This window comes from Helicoverpa armigera, chromosome 31 (genome assembly GCF_030705265.1).
Source record: "Helicoverpa armigera isolate CAAS_96S chromosome 31, ASM3070526v1, whole genome shotgun sequence".
NCBI lineage: Eukaryota > Metazoa > Arthropoda > Insecta > Lepidoptera > Noctuidae > Helicoverpa > Helicoverpa armigera.
The window spans coordinates 3,088,649-3,110,109 of NC_087150.1; the positions used below are offsets into that span (position 1 = coordinate 3,088,649).

Consider the following 21,461-nt stretch of genomic DNA (forward strand, 5'->3'; position numbering starts at 1 on the left):
CAAAATATCCAGCCGTTGTGTCATAAAAGGTAAGTAAGATATAGTAATTTAGTCAAAAGGTCGTCTTCTAAGACACTTCCAACTGTGTCTAACACAGTTGGCCATATTCTAGCTACATCCCCATCCCAGTGAGTCATACTATAGTTTTGGGGGGCTCATGGCTACTTAGGAAGGTGGCTCATAGCTACTTAGGAAGGTGGCTCATAGCTACTTAAGAAGGTGGCTCATGGCTACTTAGGAAGGTGGCTCATGGCTACTTAGGAAGGGGGCTCATAGCTACTTAAGAAGGGTGCTCGTGGCTACTTAAGGGTGGTCGTGGCTACCTGTATAGGCGGGTGGTAGTTGGCAGTGGACAGGCTGTCCCCCCACAGCTTGTCCCACTACTGGCGCTACCGGTGCAAGCTGTGTCCGCACGCGGAGTACACCTGCAAGCCGATACAGCAGCACGTGGCCGCACATCTCAGTAGACACACTAACAACGCTACCATCAAGATTGTGAACAACAACACTGCTAAGGTAACCACCTCAAATTTCACACAAAAACATCTAGTCATTTAGTCAAGAAAGCTCGTCGTTTAAGACAGGCCTAATGTGTCTAATACAGTTGCAATATCAGGTAGGTATGTAGTCTATATTATAGTCCATATTTCTAGCTACTTCCCCACCAAATTTCATCCAAAAATATCCAGCCGTTGTGTCATAAAAGGTAAGTAAGATATAGTAATTTAGTCAAAAAAGGTCGTCTTCTAAGACACTTCCAACTGTGTCTAACACAGTTGGCCATATTTCTAGCTACATCCCCATCCCAGTGAGTCATACTATAGTTTTGGGGGGCTCATGGCTACTTAGGAAGGTGGCTCATAGCTACTTAGGAAGGTGGCTCATAGCTACTTAAGAAGGTGGCTCATGGCTACTTAGGAAGGTGGCTCATGGCTACTTAGGAAGGGGGCTCATAGCTACTTAAGAAGGGTGCTCGTGGCTACTTAAGGGTGGTCGTGGCTACCTGTATAGGCGGGTGGTAGTTGGCAGTGGACAGGCTGTCCCCCCACAGCTTGTCCCACTACTGGCGCTACCGGTGCAAGCTGTGTCCGCACGCGGAGTACACCTGCAAGCCGATACAGCAGCACGTGGCCGCACATCTCAGTAGACACACTAACAACGCTACCATCAAGATTGTGAACAACAACACTGCTAAGGTAACCACCTCAAATTTCACACAAAAACATCTAGTCATTTAGTCAAGAAAGCTCGTCGTTTAAGACAGGCCTAATGTGTCTAATACAGTTGCAATATCAGGTAGGTATGTAGTCTATATTATAGTCCATATTTCTAGCTACTTCCCCACCAAATTTCATCCAAAATATCCAGCCGTTGTGTCATAAAAGGTAAGTAAGATATAGTAATTTAGTCAAAAGGTCGTCTTCTAAGACACTTCCAACTGTGTCTAACACAGTTGGCCATATTTCTAGCTACATCCCCATCCCAGTGAGTCATACTATAGTTTTGGGGGGCTCATGGCTACTTAGGAAGGTGGCTCATAGCTACTTAGGAAGGTGGCTCATAGCTACTTAAGAAGGTGGCTCATGGCTACTTAGGAAGGTGGCTCATGGCTACTTAGGAAGGGGGCTCATAGCTACTTAAGAAGGGTGCTCGTGGCTACTTAAGGGTGGTCGTGGCTACCTGTATAGGCGGGTGGTAGTTGGCAGTGGACAGGCTGTCCCCCCACAGCTTGTCCCACTACTGGCGCTACCGGTGCAAGCTGTGTCCGCACGCGGAGTACACCTGCAAGCCGATACAGCAGCACGTGGCCGCACATCTCAGTAGACACACTAACAACGCTACCATCAAGATTGTGAACAACAACACTGCTAAGGTAACCACCTCAAATTTCACACAAAAACATCTAGTCATTTAGTCAAGAAAGCTCGTCGTTTCAGACAGGCCTAATGTGTCTAATACAGTTGCAATATCAGGTAGGTATATAGTCTATATTATAGTCCATATTTCTAGCTACTTCCCCACCAAATTTCATCCAAAAATAACCAGCCGTTGTGTCATAGAAGACTTGAGGTAAGTCGCTTAAATTTCACCCAACACCATTAGTCATTTTGTGAAAAAATGCTCGTCTTTTAAGACACTTCCACTGTGTCTAATACAGTTTTGGGGGGCTCGTGGCTACATACTAAGAAAAGGGGGCTCGTGGCTACTTATGAAGGGGGGCTCGTGGCTACTTAGAAGGGGGGCTCGTGGCTACTTAGAAGGGGGGCTCGTGGCTACTTAGAAAGGGGGGCTCGTGGCTACTTAGCTACTTAAGGGTGCTCGTGGCTACTTAAGGGTGGTCGTGGCTACCTGTATAGGCGGGTGGTAGTTGGCAGTGGACAGGCTGTCCCCCCACAGCTTGTCCCACTACTGGCGCTACCGGTGCAAGCTGTGTCCGCACGCGGAGTACACCTGCAAGCCGATACAGCAGCACGTGGCCGCACATCTCAGTAGACACACTAACAACGCTACCATCAAGATTGTGAACAACAACACTGCTAAGGTAACCACCTCAAATTTCACACAAAAACATCTAGTCATTTAGTCAAGAAAGCTCGTCTTTTAAGACAGGCCTAAAGTGTCTAATACAATTGCAATATTAGGTAGGTAAATAGGCGGTCAGTGAGTCGCCTTAGGGGCTCGTGGCTACTTAGGAAGGTGTCTCGTGGCTACTTAGGAAGGTGTCTCGTGGCTACTTAAGAAGGGGGCTCGTGGCTACTTAAGAAGGGTGGTCGTGGCTACCTGTATAGGCGGGTGGTAGTTGGCAGTGGACAGGCTGTCCCCCCACAGCTTGTCCCACTACTGGCGCTACCGGTGCAAGCTGTGTCCGCACGCGGAGTACACCTGCAAGCCGATACAGCAGCACGTGGCCGCACATCTCAGTAGACACACTAACAACGCTACCATCAAGATTGTGAACAACAACACTGCTAAGGTAACCACCTCAAATTTCACACAAAAACATCTAGTCATTTAGTCAAGAAAGCTCGTCTTTTAAGACAGGCCTAAAGTGTCTAATACAATTGCAATATTAGGTAGGTAAATAGGCGGTCAGTGAGTCGCCTTAGGGGGCTCGTGGCTACTTAGGAAGGTGTCTCGTGGCTACTTAGGAAGGTGTCTCGTGGCTACTTAAGAAGGGGGCTCGTGGCTACTTAAGAAGGGTGGTCGTGGCTACCTGTATAGGCGGGTGGTAGTTGGCAGTGGACAGGCTGTCCCCCCACAGCTTGTCCCACTACTGGCGCTACCGGTGCAAGCTGTGTCCGCACGCGGAGTACACCTGCAAGCCGATACAGCAGCACGTGGCCGCACATCTCAGTAGACACACTAACAACGCTACCATCAAGATTGTGAACAACAACACTGCTAAGGTAACGACCTCAAATTTCACACAAAAACATCTAGTCATTTAGTCAAGAAAGCTCGTCGTTTAAGACAGGCCAACTGTGTCTAACACAGTTGCAAGATTAAGTAAGTATGTAGTCAATATTGTTGCCCATATTTCTAGCTACTTCCCCACCAAATTTCATCCAAAAATATCCAGCCGTTGTGTCATAAAAGGTAAGTAAGATATAGTAATTTGGTCAAAAAAGGTTGTCTTCTAAGACACTTCCAACTGTGTCTTAACACAGTTGACCATATTTCTAGCTACATCCCCATCCCAGTGAGTCATACTACAGTTTTGGGGGCGCATGGCTACTTAGAAAGGGGGCTCGTGGCTACTTAGCTACTTAAGGGTGCTCGTGGCTACTTAGCTACTTAAGGGGGCTCGTGGCTACTTAAGGGTGGTCGTGGCTACCTGTATAGGCGGGTGGTGCTTGGCAGTGGACAGGCTGTCCCCCCACAGCTTGTGCCACTACTGGCGCTACCGGTGCAAGCTGTGTCCGCACGCGGAGTACACCTGCAAGCCGATACAGCAGCACGTGGCCGCACATCTCAGTAGACACACTAACAACGCTACCATCAAGATTGTGAACAACAACACTGCTAAGGTAACGACCTCAAATTTCACACAAAAACATCTAGTCATTTAGGCAAGAAAGCTCGTCGTTTGAGACAGGCCAACTGTGTCTAATACAGTTTTGGGGGCTCATGGCTACTTAATGGGGCTCGTGGCTACATACTAAGAAAAGGGGGCTCGTGGCTACTTAGGAAAGGGGGTCTCGTGGCTACCTAGCTACTTAAGGGTGCTCGTGGCTACTTAAGAGGGGGGCTCGTGGCTACATAGGAAAGGGGCCTCATGGCTACTTAGTAAAGTGGGCTCGTGGCTACATACAGGTTACATACAGAGGGGCTCGTGGCTACAACAACGCTACCATCAAGATTGCTGACAACAACACTGCTAAGGTAACAAGCTCCGAGCCTTCTCCCAACTATGTTGGGGTTGGCTTCCAGTCTAACCGGATGCAGCGGAGTACTATTGTGCCACAAGGAGCGACTGCCTTACCTGACCCCCTCAACCCAATACCCTTGGTTAGACTGGTGTCAGACTTACTGGCTTCTGACTACCCGTAACGACTGCCAAGGATGTTCAATGACAGCCGGGACCTACAGTTTAACGTGCCATCTTTCTAGCTACTTCCTCATCAAGATTGGCGACGTGAGGACTTCCAAGGTAAGTCGCTAAAACATTATAGGACTTCTTCGCAGTCGGGTGAAATAGCTAGCATAGCATCATCATCAGCCTATCGCAGTCCACTGCTGGACATAGGCCTCTCCAAGTGCACGCCACTGAGATCGATTTTCGGCTGCTCGCATCCAGCTCCTGCTAGCCGTCTTGCGCAAGTCATCACTCCACCGTGCCTGAGGACGTCCTACATGACTGTACTCCAACGAAAACATATCATTTAAATAAATAAAATAATGGAAATATTTTGAAAAGCACTTAACTACTTGGGAAAAAGTTTTAAAAATAACTATTTTGACCGACTTTTTTTTAAATCCAAGTTTTGCCACTAACTAAAACAGTGAAATTGCGCCCATGCTTAGCCTATATTCCTCAATTTTCTAGCTACTTCCACACCAATTAGATGACAACTGATTTTATAAAAGACTCAAAATTGTAAGTTCTAGACTTGAGATCTGAGATATATAATAGCCCTGGGTTTCTTCTCCATTTGTTTAGCTACTTTCCCACTAAATTTGATAAAAATTGATGCAGCCGTATTGCTGTGGAGTAGGATCCAATGATTGTTAAAAATATCGTGTTACATCCTTCTTTGATCCTCGTTATGAAAATATACTCCATTATACCAACTGTAACCTAAAAAGATGCTATCTTTTGTTCCAGGGTCGTAAAAAGAAAGGTAAAGATAAAGATGCGGTGTCAACGCCTCCTAAGCCGGGTGATCTGCGCAAGTTGCTGTCTAAAACGTCTATAGAGGGGTACCAGTGTTTGGAGTGCGATATGTTTTTCAAGTAAGTGCTTATTTTTAACCGACTTCCCAAAAAGTAGCAGGCTCAAATTCCTCCGTATACTTTCGTTAAACTTATGAGGGTGTAAAATGGGAAGATTTCGCTGTTTGTCTGGGACCAGGCTGTATCTAATGAATCATGATAGTTGGACACTTGAAATATTTACAAAAGTTGTATCTTTTGCCGTTATAAAATTGCAAGGGACATACTACCCGTGCCGATAAAGAATGGGATAAGAAATCTCAACAGCTGTATTTACCTCTCGCTCATACACTATAGCACATGAGCGAGAGTTGAATACAGCTGTCGCGATGTCTAATCCCATTCTTTATCGGCACGGGTTGTACATACAATACAACAAACGTCATTTTAGTCTTTTAAGCTGGATATTGATAATGGCAATTAGTAGATTCATTTAATATTCACTTTTATAATACTTATTTAAACACATAAATACATCCAAATAAAATGTATAGTTCATTCGTATACAACAGAAATTATACTTTTGCCGTTTTATACAAAATGCTATGGAACCGTATGTGCGTTTCGACATTATTTTTGGACAGTTTTGCTGTCTATGCGTTAAGTTTTCGTAAATATTTTTTTATTAGTACACAAGGATTAATAATACAATTTATAATATTTATTTTATTTACAGGAATTCCCGCGCCCGCAAGAACCACGTGGCTCGATACCATAGAGAAGGATTACAATGTGACCACTGTAAGAAGAGATTTGTTAACAGAACTACTTTGGCGACGCATCTTAAGTAATTATAATTATTATCTAATATTTATTATGTAAATACCACAAATTTTTGGTGAAAGTGGTGGGTGTGTATGTTTGTGATTTCTTGGAATCTACGATATAGTAACTGTTAGGCTTTTATATAAAGGTGGATCTAGCTTCGGCTCAAGGGGGTTTGAATTATAAATATAGGTTAAAAAGTGCTTGTGAAAAACAAGGCGTGAGCGGAGCGAGTTCAAATTTTTCAGCTACTTTACTAGTGATTTATATATTCACTCTAAAATTTCTGAAACCTACTAAGTGTAAAATGTCACAAAAATATTATAGAACGTTTCATCAAAATCCCTGTAACAGTTTTTCGTGAAAGTCGAACAACCACTATATATTTATTTTTGTTATAATATTTACATTTTATTTATTTATTATTTTACTTTCAAAAACATGCACTTTCAAGAATTCCAACTTTACAAAACCCCACAATTTACCAAAACCAACTATTAACAATTGTATTTCTTATTTCCAGGCTCCACGAAGGACCGCTACCCCGCTCCGAATGTCCGATCTGCCACAAGATGGTTCGAGTCATCCAGCTCAAATACCACATCCAACGCCACGAGAACAAGAGCCGCTACTCGTGTGTGGACTGCAACAAGACGTTCTCGCACTTAGCCACGTACCAGGCGCATCTCAAGTACTCCCGGGCGCATGCCAGCGAACACGTCTTCAAGTGAGTCACGCGTGACTGCTGTAGCCCCCCCCGGGCCTACTTAGGAAGGGCAAGAGTGGCTACTTAGACAGTGGGCTCTAGGCTAAGTTACAGTAGGGATGTTGGGAAATGGCTAGGCGGATGATCTTGTAGCACATACAGCGACATGAGAACAAGAGCCGCTACTCGTGTGTGGACTGCAACAAGACGTTCTCGCACTTAGCCACGTACCAGGCGCATCTCAAGTACTCCCGGGCGCATGCCAGCGAACACGTCTTCAAGTGAGTCACGCGTGACTGCTGTAGCCCCCCCCGGGCCTACTTAGGAAGGGCAAGAGTGGCTACTTAGACAGTGGGCTCTAGGCTAAGTTACAGTAGGGATGTTGGGAAATGGCTAGGCGGATGATCTTGTACCACATCCAACGCCATGAGAACAAGAGCCGCTACTCGTGTGTGGACTGCAACAAGACGTTCTCGCACTTAGCCACGTACCAGGCGCATCTCAAGTACTCCCGGGCGCATGCCAGCGAACACGTCTTCAAGTGAGTCACGCGTGACTGCTGTAGCCCCGGGCCTACTTAGGAAGGGCAAGAGTGGCTACTTAGACAGTGGGCTCTAGGCTAAGTTACAGTAGGGATGTTGGGAAATGGCTAGGCGGATGATCTTGTAGCACATACAGCGACATGAGAACAAGAGCCGCTACTCGTGTGTGGACTGCAACAAGACGTTCTCGCACTTAGCCACGTACCAGGCGCATCTCAAGTACTCCCGGGCGCATGCCAGCGAACACGTCTTCAAGTGAGTCACGCGTGACTGCTGTAGCCCCCCCCGGGCCTACTTAGGAAGGGCAAGAGTGGCTACTTAGACAGTGGGCTCTAGGCTAAGTTACAGTAGGGATGTTGGGAAATGGCTAGGCGGATGATCTTGTAGCACATACAGCGACATGAGAACAAGAGCCGCTACTCGTGTGTGGACTGCAACAAGACGTTCTCGCACTTAGCCACGTACCAGGCGCATCTCAAGTACTCCCGGGCGCATGCCAGCGAACACGTCTTCAAGTGAGTCACGCGTGACTGCTGTAGCCCCGGGCCTACTTAGGAAGGGCAAGAGTGGCTACTTAGACAGTGGGCTCTAGGCTAAGTTACAGTAGGGATGTTGGGAAATGGCTAGGCGGATGATCTTGTAGCACATACAGCGACATGAGAACAAGAGCCGCTACTCGTGTGTGGACTGCAACAAGACGTTCTCGCACTTAGCCACGTACCAGGCGCATCTCAAGTACTCCCGGGCGCATGCCAGCGAACACGTCTTCAAGTGAGTCACGCGTGACTGCTGTAGCCCCGGGCCTACTTAGGAAGGGCAAGAGTGGCTACTTAGACAGTGGGCTCTAGGCTAAGTTACAGTAGGGATGTTGGGAAATGGCTAGGCGGATGATCTTGTAGCACATACAGCGACATGAGAACAAGAGCCGCTACTCGTGTGTGGACTGCAACAAGACGTTCTCGCACTTAGCCACGTACCAGGCGCATCTCAAGTACTCCCGGGCGCATGCCAGCGAACACGTCTTCAAGTGAGTCACGCGTGACTGCTGTAGCCCCGGGCCTACTTAGGAAGGGCAAGAGTGGCTACTTAGACAGTGGGCTCTAGGCTAAGTTACAGTAGGGATGTTGGGAAATGGCTAGGCGGATGATCTTGTAGCACATACAGCGACATGAGAACAAGAGCCGCTACTCGTGTGTGGACTGCAACAAGACGTTCTCGCACTTAGCCACGTACCAGGCGCATCTCAAGTACTCCCGGGCGCATGCCAGCGAACACGTCTTCAAGTGAGTCACGCGTGACTGCTGTAGCCCCGGGCCTACTTAGGAAGGGCAAGAGTGGCTACTTAGACAGTGGGCTCTAGGCTAAGTTACAGTAGGGATGTTGGGAAATGGCTAGGCGGATGATCTTGTAGCACATACAGCGACATGAGAACAAGAGCCGCTACTCGTGTGTGGACTGCAACAAGACGTTCTCGCACTTAGCCACGTACCAGGCGCATCTCAAGTACTCCCGGGCGCATGCCAGCGAACACGTCTTCAAGTGAGTCACGCGTGACTGCTGTAGCCCCGGGCCTACTTAGGAAGGGCAAGAGTGGCTACTTAGACAGTGGGCTCTAGGCTAAGTTACAGTAGGGATGTTGGGAAATGGCTAGGCGGATGATCTTGTAGCACATACAGCGACATGAGAACAAGAGCCGCTACTCGTGTGTGGACTGCAACAAGACGTTCTCGCACTTAGCCACGTACCAGGCGCATCTCAAGTACTCCCGGGCGCATGCCAGCGAACACGTCTTCAAGTGAGTCACGCGTGACTGCTGTAGCCCCGGGCCTACTTAGGAAGGGCAAGAGTGGCTACTTAGACAGTGGGCTCTAGGCTAAGTTACAGTAGGGATGTTGGGAAATGGCTAGGCGGATGATCTTGTAGCACATACAGCGACATGAGAACAAGAGCCGCTACTCGTGTGTGGACTGCAACAAGACGTTCTCGCACTTAGCCACGTACCAGGCGCATCTCAAGTACTCCCGGGCGCATGCCAGCGAACACGTCTTCAAGTGAGTCACGCGTGACTGCTGTAGCCCCCGGCCTACTTAGGAAGGGCAAGAGTGGCTACTTAGACAGTGGGCTCTAGGCTAAGTTACAGTAGGGATGTTGGGAAATGGCTAGGCGGATGATCTTGTAGCACATACAGCGACATGAGAACAAGAGCCGCTACTCGTGTGTGGACTGCAACAAGACGTTCTCGCACTTAGCCACGTACCAGGCGCATCTCAAGTACTCCCGGGCGCATGCCAGCGAACACGTCTTCAAGTGAGTCACGCGTGACTGCTGTAGCCCCGGGCCTACTTAGGAAGGGCAAGAGTGGCTACTTAGACAGTGGGCTCTAGGCTAAGTTACAGTAGGGATGTTGGGAAATGGCTAGGCGGATGATCTTGTAGCACATACAGCGACATGAGAACAAGAGCCGCTACTCGTGTGTGGACTGCAACAAGACGTTCTCGCACTTAGCCACGTACCAGGCGCATCTCAAGTACTCCCGGGCGCATGCCAGCGAACACGTCTTCAAGTGAGTCACGCGTGACTGCTGTAGCCCCCCCCGGGCCTACTTAGGAAGGGCAAGAGTGGCTACTTAGACAGTGGGCTCTAGGCTAAGTTACAGTAGGGATGTTGGGAAATGGCTAGGCGGATGATCTTGTAGCACATACAGCGACATGAGAACAAGAGCCGCTACTCGTGTGTGGACTGCAACAAGACGTTCTCGCACTTAGCCACGTACCAGGCGCATCTCAAGTACTCCCGGGCGCATGCCAGCGAACACGTCTTCAAGTGAGTCACGCGTGACTGCTGTAGCCCCGGGCCTACTTAGGAAGGGCAAGAGTGGCTACTTAGACAGTGGGCTCTAGGCTAAGTTACAGTAGGGATGTTGGGAAATGGCTAGGCGGATGATCTTGTAGCACATACAGCGACATGAGAACAAGAGCCGCTACTCGTGTGTGGACTGCAACAAGACGTTCTCGCACTTAGCCACGTACCAGGCGCATCTCAAGTACTCCCGGGCGCATGCCAGCGAACACGTCTTCAAGTGAGTCACGCGTGACTGCTGTAGCCCCGGCCTACTTAGGAAGGGCAAGAGTGGCTACTTAGACAGTGGGCTCTAGGCTAAGTTACAGTAGGGATGTTGGGAAATGGCTAGGCGGATGATCTTGTAGCACATACAGCGACATGAGAACAAGAGCCGCTACTCGTGTGTGGACTGCAACAAGACGTTCTCGCACTTAGCCACGTACCAGGCGCATCTCAAGTACTCCCGGGCGCATGCCAGCGAACACGTCTTCAAGTGAGTCACGCGTGACTGCTGTAGCCCCGGGCCTACTTAGGAAGGGCAAGAGTGGCTACTTAGACAGTGGGCTCTAGGCTAAGTTACAGTAGGGATGTTGGGAAATGGCTAGGCGGATGATCTTGTAGCACATACAGCGACATGAGAACAAGAGCCGCTACTCGTGTGTGGACTGCAACAAGACGTTCTCGCACTTAGCCACGTACCAGGCGCATCTCAAGTACTCCCGGGCGCATGCCAGCGAACACGTCTTCAAGTGAGTCACGCGTGACTGCTGTAGCCCCCCCCGGGCCTACTTAGGAAGGGCAAGAGTGGCTACTTAGACAGTGGGCTCTAGGCTAAGTTACAGTAGGGATGTTGGGAAATGGCTAGGCGGATGATCTTGTAGCACATACAGCGACATGAGAACAAGAGCCGCTACTCGTGTGTGGACTGCAACAAGACGTTCTCGCACTTAGCCACGTACCAGGCGCATCTCAAGTACTCCCGGGCGCATGCCAGCGAACACGTCTTCAAGTGAGTCACGCGTGACTGCTGTAGCCCCCCCCGGGCCTACTTAGGAAGGGCAAGAGTGGCTACTTAGACAGTGGGCTCTAGGCTAAGTTACAGTAGGGATGTTGGGAAATGGCTAGGCGGATGATCTTGTAGCACATACAGCGACATGAGAACAAGAGCCGCTACTCGTGTGTGGACTGCAACAAGACGTTCTCGCACTTAGCCACGTACCAGGCGCATCTCAAGTACTCCCGGGCGCATGCCAGCGAACACGTCTTCAAGTGAGTCACGCGTGACTGCTGTAGCCCCGGGCCTACTTAGGAAGGGCAAGAGTGGCTACTTAGACAGTGGGCTCTAGGCTAAGTTACAGTAGGGATGTTGGGAAATGGCTAGGCGGATGATCTTGTAGCACATACAGCGACATGAGAACAAGAGCCGCTACTCGTGTGTGGACTGCAACAAGACGTTCTCGCACTTAGCCACGTACCAGGCGCATCTCAAGTACTCCCGGGCGCATGCCAGCGAACACGTCTTCAAGTGAGTCACGCGTGACTGCTGTAGCCCCGGGCCTACTTAGGAAGGGCAAGAGTGGCTACTTAGACAGTGGGCTCTAGGCTAAGTTACAGTAGGGATGTTGGGAAATGGCTAGGCGGATGATCTTGTAGCACATACAGCGACATGAGAACAAGAGCCGCTACTCGTGTGTGGACTGCAACAAGACGTTCTCGCACTTAGCCACGTACCAGGCGCATCTCAAGTACTCCCGGGCGCATGCCAGCGAACACGTCTTCAAGTGAGTCACGCGTGACTGCTGTAGCCCCGGGCCTACTTAGGAAGGGCAAGAGTGGCTACTTAGACAGTGGGCTCTAGGCTAAGTTACAGTAGGGATGTTGGGAAATGGCTAGGCGGATGATCTTGTAGCACATACAGCGACATGAGAACAAGAGCCGCTACTCGTGTGTGGACTGCAACAAGACGTTCTCGCACTTAGCCACGTACCAGGCGCATCTCAAGTACTCCCGGGCGCATGCCAGCGAACACGTCTTCAAGTGAGTCACGCGTGACTGCTGTAGCCCCGGGCCTACTTAGGAAGGGCAAGAGTGGCTACTTAGACAGTGGGCTCTAGGCTAAGTTACAGTAGGGATGTTGGGAAATGGCTAGGCGGATGATCTTGTAGCACATACAGCGACATGAGAACAAGAGCCGCTACTCGTGTGTGGACTGCAACAAGACGTTCTCGCACTTAGCCACGTACCAGGCGCATCTCAAGTACTCCCGGGCGCATGCCAGCGAACACGTCTTCAAGTGAGTCACGCGTGACTGCTGTAGCCCCGGGCCTACTTAGGAAGGGCAAGAGTGGCTACTTAGACAGTGGGCTCTAGGCTAAGTTACAGTAGGGATGTTGGGAAATGGCTAGGCGGATGATCTTGTAGCACATACAGCGACATGAGAACAAGAGCCGCTACTCGTGTGTGGACTGCAACAAGACGTTCTCGCACTTAGCCACGTACCAGGCGCATCTCAAGTACTCCCGGGCGCATGCCAGCGAACACGTCTTCAAGTGAGTCACGCGTGACTGCTGTAGCCCCCCCCGGGCCTACTTAGGAAGGGCAAGAGTGGCTACTTAGACAGTGGGCTCTAGGCTAAGTTACAGTAGGGATGTTGGGAAATGGCTAGGCGGATGATCTTGTAGCACATACAGCGACATGAGAACAAGAGCCGCTACTCGTGTGTGGACTGCAACAAGACGTTCTCGCACTTAGCCACGTACCAGGCGCATCTCAAGTACTCCCGGGCGCATGCCAGCGAACACGTCTTCAAGTGAGTCACGCGTGACTGCTGTAGCCCCCCCCGGGCCTACTTAGGAAGGGCAAGAGTGGCTACTTAGGAAGGGCAAGAGTGGCTACTTAGGAAGGGGCGAGTGGCTACTTAGGAAGGGGGCGAGTGGCTACTTAAGAAGGGGGCGAGTGGCTACTTAGGAAGGGGGCGAGTGGCTACTTAGGAAGGGGGCGAGTGGCTACTTAGCTACTTAACGGGGGCTCGTGGCTAGTTAGATACTTAAAGGTGGCTCGTGGCCACTTAGCTACTTAGAGGGGGCTCGTGGCCACTTAGCTACTTAGAGGGGGCTCGTGGCCACTTAGCTACTTAGAGGGGGCTCGTGGCCACTTAGTCACTTAGAAAGGGCGCTCGTGGCTTCTTAGACAGGGGGCTCGTGGCTAAGTAAATACCGCATAGATCGATTGATTTTAAGGTGGATGGAAGACCATCTTATCATGACTTGTTAAATGATGGCTGGGATCCACAGTTAAAACGTGCCCTCCGAAACAGTAAGGCCACGTTCACACGGCGACCATTCGATTCGATTTTTTCACGTATACGGTTTTAACTTAAAATATATTTCTCGAACACGGGATTTTCCCGTATGAACGCCGTGTAAACAATTTTCAAGTTTTCACATTATTCTGTTGTCACAACTCTATTCGATACAATCTCGTATACGGTATACGAGAAAATAAACGCCGTGTGAAGATATAAAAACTTAGCAAGTACGTATGTACTTGCTAAGTTGGATTAACTTAACTTGGAAAAGTTGCATTAGTACTTGCCTGACCTGGAATCGAGCCGTACTCCTACTTGAAAGGTTGTTCCTTTACCAGCTAGGCCACCACGACGTTTTTTTGCGAGGACGCATTAAATACGCAAAAAATATATAATATAATATGTATTCGTTCACAGATTCCCGTGTCCGATGTGCAACAAGGGCTACCCGTCTAAAGAAGCGATGCAGGACCATTTTAACTACCAACATCTCGGAAAAACTGTACACAAGTGCCCTATTTGTGAAAAGGTGAGATTTTTTAACCGACTTTTGGTAAAAGAAGTAGCTCAAATTGATCGTGGCAATTTTTTTACCAGATTTTTTTATTTTTATTAAAATTTAATTAAAAAATAGCCCCCTTACTTATAAAAATCACCTTCTAAGCAACATTTTAACTAATCACTACTTAATTAAATGTTAGTTAAGACATGCTTAAGAAACGTTTATAAGTAAGAAGTTTCTTAAACAGCCCTTAAGTATTACTTATTATTTAATTCACGTTTATAAGTAAGGCTGTAGGAGAATAAAATCAAAATTATTGAAAAGTAAATATAATTTACACCACAACAGCTTTTGCTTCATACAAAATGTCAACTGTATGTGTGTGGCACTGAAGCTTGTAAACGGTTAAACCAACTGCGATGCAGTATTAAATTAACAGCTGTTTTTTTAATGGTGGTTCTTAGATGCTTGTCATCAAAATCGATTCAGATGCTTAAAAAAAAATTCAAAAACTAGAACGATTTTAATTAAAAGTTTTTACTTTGCTTTCCTTGATGTTTGATTTGATGCCTCTTAATGAAACATATTATTTATTTCCAGCCAATAGCATCAAGAGCGAACGTAGAAAAGCATCTAATGCGAGTTCACGGACAAAAGAAAGAGAAACCGCGGAACCACATATGTCAAGAATGCGGGAAGGCATTCACTGTGAGTATCAAATCCTTACTGATATTATAAATTAGCTACTTTCCCCCGCGTTCCGAAGGAACTACTGCCCATATCGGGATAAAATATAGCCTATGTTACTCGGGAAGAGTGTAACTTTCCATCTGTGAAAGAACTTTTAAAATCGGTTCAGAAGTTTCGGAGCCTTTACCCACAAACAAAAAGTATTTCCTCTTCATTATATTAATATAGATTACAGCATGTTTTATCAAAATCCATCCATCCTTTTCTGCATATAGTAATACTATCTTTTGTCAGCGGTTTCACCCGCCTCCCGTGAAAATTTCTGCACGAACCTGGATAAAAAGTAGCCTTAAGCCTTCTTCGATAAATGGGCTATCTAACACTGAAAGAAGTTTTCAAATCTGACCAGTAGTTCCTGAGATTAGTGCTTTCAAGCTAACAAACAAACTCTTCAGTTGTATAATATTAGTATAGATCACACAGATTTTATATACTAATTCATTAATTCTTCAATTTCAGGACAAAAAAGCTCTCACGCAGCACGAAGTAATTCACTCTGGCGAACGACCTTTATCCTGTGACATATGTCAACAGACTTTCAAGCAAAAAGCATCCTTATATACACATAGAAAGAGAGTACATAAAGTGTTTCCTGCAAAACGACATGTTGAGTACATGCAAGACAGTGTACAGCACTGTAAAATTGAGAGAATCGTGTGAACATGATATATATAAGAAGATTAGCCAGCTCATCATCCCCTGAGCATGTTCCCAAGCCTATGTTGGGGTCGGCTTCCAGTCTAACCGGATGCAGCTGAGTACCAGTGTGCTACAAGGAGCGACTGCCTAACCTCCTCAGCCCGGGCAACTTGATACCCGTTGGTTAGACTGGTGTCAGACTTACTGGCTTCTGACTACCCGTAACAACTGCCAAGGATGTTCAATGACAACCGGGATCTACAGTTTAACGTCATCGAAACACAGTCGGATCAGTCAGCTGCGCAGGACATATTATAGTTTGTGCACATTTGCTTGGACTGCGGTGCACTCACTATTCCTTCACTCTCATAGCGCGATGTGACGACAATCCGACACCACCGGAGAGAGATCACTAGCAGGACAGTAACATGCTCTCTGATGCAATTTTCTTACCGATCATGGTGTCATTTCCTATCTTGTAATTGGCAAAATTTTCGAAAATATCGCAGAAGCTATATAATTAAAAATCTACCGAATAGAATATTGAAAACGACCACTGTATAGTATCCCAATTTACGGCCAGTTTCTTCATCAAAAGTAAAAGCAAAGTAATGTCATAAAGTAAAAGTAACTGCCAAATTAGTTTTTCACGATTTTAACTATACCTATGTTTTGCTGTTACTTTAGCCTTGAAAAACGAATTTGACCGTTACTTTTACTTATGACATTACTTTGGCTTTTACTTTTGATGAAGAAACTGGCTAAATGAATACAATAGACTAGTTTCAGAACTGCTGTAAATAATTTAAATGTTTGTGTTCGTTTGTAATAGAATAAGTTTTTTTTGTATTTATTTGAGACGATTATTTGATAATAAAATGTACCTATAGTACACTTGAGTGGGCACTTAACTAAAGTAAATAATCTTGATAGGACTTTTTACACAAATAATATAATGTCGGGACACCTTTTCACACACGGTTGGTTAGCCCCATGCTAAGTTATTATAATAATATTCATTTATTTGCTCAGAATGTAGGTATTTACAATAAGGTGTTTACAGAAATGTTGAAGCATCCTAGTACATTCTACCATTTTGGCATGCAAACATTTGATTGATGCAATTCATCATTACACATACTTAAGCAACTAAAAAGTGTCAGCTAGAAAGTCAGGCTAGGAGTTGTAAAATTAATTAACTTTGGTTATGGGTGGTAGGTAACACAACTGAAAAATTACATACAGCTACTGATAAATACATATTAAATGATTCAAATGGTTGAGTTATTGTAATTATATTGAATTTTAACCGGATTTTACATTGAAACAGAGTCTTTTTTAATAAAAAGTAATATCAAGATTTTTTATCTCATAAATGTCTATTCAAACGGAGTGTCAATGATGCAAGTCTTCCAAGATATTTCAAAGCCAAGTTAATACAAAAAAAAACAGTATTTTTAAATGAAACTCGAAAGGATATATAATATAATGACTATAAATGCGTGATATGATAGGTAACAATTATATGAATTTTGAAATACCAATGTTTTTAGCTTGGTTGAAACTTTCCCAAAAAATACGTTTTTTTTTAAAGTGACTATATTTATGTACCTTAGAAGATGGCAATTTTTTAATTATTTTAGAGTTCCTGACATGAAATAATATATATATTTTTTAATTTTTGTGTCATAGAAACATAATCTGTCGTACCACAAAAACTTTTAAACGTCTAAAAGCACTTGTCTAAAAAAATGTTAGACTATGACCTTCAGATAAGGTCCGTTTTGCAGCCACTTTTTAGACAAGTGTTCAACTGATGTTTAAGTTTTTGTAGTAAGGCTGTTTAGTTTCTTACGGCCAGTTTCTTCATCAAAAGTAAAAGTCAAAGTAATGTCTAAAGTAAAAGTAACGGTCAAATTAGTTTTTTCAAGGCTAAAGTGACAGCAAAACCAATAGAAAAAATGAATTTGACCGTTACTTTTACTTTAGACATTACTTTGACTTTTACTTTTGATGAAGAAACTGGGTGTTAGTGTTTTTGTAACTATACTCGGGTGATGATGACATAAATGGAATCTCTGTATGTTGTCAATCCGTGTATGTACTATACCTAATAATACATACACGGATTGTACAGAATTGTCTCTCAAATAAGTATAAGTATGGCTTATTTACTTATTGCTATGTAAATAGTTGTCTCGATTTTATATAAAAAAATATCTAAATGCAGTGTTATTTAGGATAATGTTATTCTATAATATGTATTTGCTATTGTTGCTAAGTATTAAAAAAAATCATAAACTCGAATGTATAGACAGCAGGTCAACCTGTAATCTGACAAATTTCATCATCATCATCTGCGAGCCTTTTCCCAACTATGTTGGGGTTGGCTTCCAGTCTAACCGGATGCAGCTGAGTACCAGTGTGCCACAAGAAGCGACTGAATATCTGACCTCAACTCAGTTACCCGGGCAACCCAAAATTTACCAATCGAACATTAACCTTCCACTATTGAGATAAGATTGTCTAACTGGGTTGAGAGTGTCAGACAGGGCAGTCGTTCCTTGTAAAGCACTGGTACTCAGCTGCATCCGATTAGACTGGAAGCCGACCTCAACATAGTTGGAAGAAAGGCTCGGAGAATGATGATATTTAGGTGTGCGTTCGCGCAGCGGAATGTTGTCGAATTTAAAGATTTTAATTATGCAGATAATTAGTGTAAGACGTCCTATAATTGTGTATGGTAAATAAAAATTTGTGTATGCAGCCATTGTGGAGAAATTCACCAAAAACAGATTCCGCTGGGCGAACGTTGGCGAACGTTGTCCTGGCGGAACTTTTTTTAATCCATAGACTTTAGAAGAAAAAAGATGTGTCCGAAAATTAGTGTGTATTTGTGTATAATTGATTATGTATGAATGAAATCAGTGCATGCATAAACTTCGGAGAAATTCAAGTTTCCGCTACGCGAACGTTTGGCCATTAGCTAGTTTTCATATAAAGCGCTTACATAGAGAGCTGTAGATTTTTACATACGTTGTTTTGAATTTGTTTATATTTGTTTAAAAAACAGATTTAGAAAAAGTCGCAGGATTTAAAAGATAAAAATATAAACGTAAAATACACTTATTAGGTCTTAGTTCTTAAAGTATGCAGTTTGGGGTCTAGATTTTCACGTTTACACAAACCTTGTAAGTGTCTCCAACATGTTGCCAAGTATCAATGATGTTCCGTTAGTAATTAAAAAGTTATAGGATATTTTACCATGAACAGATAACTGTTTAAAAAGCAGTCGAATATCACGACGTTCTAAAGGAATTGCATGGTAAAATGTATGCCAATAATTAGTTTAATCATTCAACTATTCACTTGCAAAATTTCATGTCATTAAATTCAGTAATTAAAGAAAGACAATTATAATACTGACGGAGCATCGAAACCCTACATAATCCGACCAAGTTCGGATAGCTACAAAAAAGCGGCCGTGCCATATGTCTAAGCAACGTTCTTAACTTGTAAGGTTAGTATATTTATTAATATGGTACAGTTGCGTACACAAGCGTTAGGAAAAAATAAAACAATTGCATTTCTTGAATGAAAAATATTTGTTTAATAATAATGCCACTATCTACGACATTTTAGTTAAAATACGTAACGTTTATTAACGTTATTTTTAATCACGTAGTCAAGTAATTTATGTAAGTAATAATAATAAAAATATTTTTGTACACGGATATTTAAATAGAGAAGTACTTGTTAATTGAAAATTTATTTTTATCGTAGATAGTGGCATTATTATTAAAAAAATATTTTTCAATCAAGAACTACAATTGTTTTATTTTTTCCTAACGCTTGTGTACGCAACTGTACCATATTAATAAATACTAACCTACCAAGTTAAGAACGTTGCTTAGACATATGGCACAGCCGCTTTTTTGTAGCTATCCGAACTTGGTCGGATTATGTAGGGTTTCGATGCTCCGTCAGTATTATAATTGTCTTTCTTTAATTACTGAATTTAATGACATGAAATTTTGCAAGTGAATAGTTGAATGATTAAACTAATTATTGGCATACATTTTACCATGCAATTCCTTTAGAACGTCGTGATATTCGACTGCTTTGTAAACAGTTATCTGTTCATGGTAAAATATCCTATAACTTTTTAATTACTAACGAAACATCATTGATACTTGGCAACATGTTGGAGACACTTACAAGGTTTTGTGTAAACGTGAAAATCTAGACCCCAAACTGCATACTTTAAGAACTAAGACCTAATAAGTGTATTTTACGTTTATATTTTTATCTTTTAAATCCTGCGACTTTTTCTAAATCTGTTTTTTAAACAAATATAAACAAATTCAAAACAACGTATGTAAAAATCTACAGCTCTCTATGTAAGCGCTTTGTATGAAAACTAGCTAATGGCCAAACGTTCGCGTAGCGGAAACTTGAATTTCTCCGAAGTTTATGCATGCACTGATTTCATTCATACATAATCAATTATACACAAATACACACTAATTTTCGGACACATCTTTTTTCTTCTAAAGTCTATGGATTAAAAAAAGTTCCGCCAGGACAACGTTCGCCAACGTTCGCCCAGCGGAATCTGTTTTTGGTGAATTTCTCCACAATGGCTGCTTACACAAATTTTTATTTACCATACACAATTATAGGACGTCTTACACTAATTATCTGCATAATTAAAATCTTTAAATTCAACAACATTCCGCTGCGCGAACGCACACGATATTTAGATAGGTTGAAAATCTACTGAAGAAATTTGACTAAGGTAGGTTGATGTGCTGTAGTACAAAACTACATATTACGTCGCATAGTTTGAGTTAGATGATTTTTGTACAGGCTCATAAGTTTTTGTAATAAAATGTGGTTAGTAGTCAATTCGCACGGATTTTACTCCCACGCAAGTGCGAATCGCGACTTTAAGGCTAAGAACTCACGAAGCGATTTTCACCCGCGACCGCCGCGGCTGCGGGCGCGTAGCTTCTGTAGAAAGCAGATATACATGTAAAAAATTAAAGCACATTTCACGACGCGTTTTACGCCCGCAGTCTGCGCGTTTGTTTGCGGGTCCCGCTGCACCGGCGGGCAACTAGTAGAATCGCGCGGGCCGCGGTCACCCGCAGCCTCGGCGGGTTGCGCCCGCGCGTTCCGCGGTCGATTGGCCGGCGATCGCAGTAGCGCAGAGGCTGCCCGTCTTGCGTCTTGCGATCATTGCCCGCCACGTTTGCGGGCGATAATCTCAACCGCTACGGCTGTGTAACCGCGCAAATAACCGGTCTCGTGAGTTTGGAAATAAAAACGCAGTTCCGCCACCGCGGCGGGCACGGTTCAAAATCGCTCCGTGAGTTCTTAGCCTAAAAGAATTATTTTTACGTAGGCAACTTGCACAAATGCAAAATTATAGTAGGCGAATGGGATCCTTCAAGAGTGTAGTAGGCAATTCTCACACAAATATCTTGAGAAAAATAATAGCCAATGTGTTAAAGGATAACCAACAGAACCCATTTCTAGCATTTTTGGAATTCTCTCACTATAAAATCACATAAGTTACGTACAGAAAATATAATATTTTAAGAAAGTCGCGATTCATATTTTCGGGCGAACTGACTACTAACCCAAAATGTCGATACTTTTTTATGTCAATGTGTTCGAAATAATCCTATTTAATAGAGCGATGCGATGTTAAAGCCTTATATAAATTTTAACCTTGCATTGGAACTATGCATAGAATATTAATGAAGTGCAACTTACGACATTATGATAAAATATATTTTATTTACAAATAAATTAATAATTATAGATACGTTTACTTGTTTTATTTGTCTTTCCTTTATATTGTCGGCCACTGTAGCTGTTCTCATATAAGGAGATTAGCCAGCTGCGCACATTTGCTTGGACTGCGGTGCACTCACTATTCCTTCACTCTCATAGCGCGATGGGACGACA

General features: G+C 44.4%; 1 protein-coding gene across 1 annotated transcript in view; it reads left to right on the forward strand.

Annotated features, from left to right (window-relative positions):
* Positions 1 to 21,317, forward strand: part of LOC110383521 (zinc finger protein 354A) — a 30,711-nt gene extending 9,394 nt beyond the window's left edge. Inside the window, exons 8-13 of the mRNA XM_064043236.1 lie at positions 5,327 to 5,454; positions 6,110 to 6,220; positions 6,722 to 6,925; positions 14,012 to 14,123; positions 14,697 to 14,804; positions 15,306 to 21,317. Of these exons, the coding sequence (XP_063899306.1) occupies positions 5,327 to 5,454; positions 6,110 to 6,220; positions 6,722 to 6,925; positions 14,012 to 14,123; positions 14,697 to 14,804; positions 15,306 to 15,506 (864 nt within the window). The 3' untranslated portion in view covers positions 15,507 to 21,317. The remainder of the gene's footprint in view (positions 1 to 5,326; positions 5,455 to 6,109; positions 6,221 to 6,721; positions 6,926 to 14,011; positions 14,124 to 14,696; positions 14,805 to 15,305) is intronic.
* Positions 21,318 to 21,461: the final 144 nt, after the last annotated feature.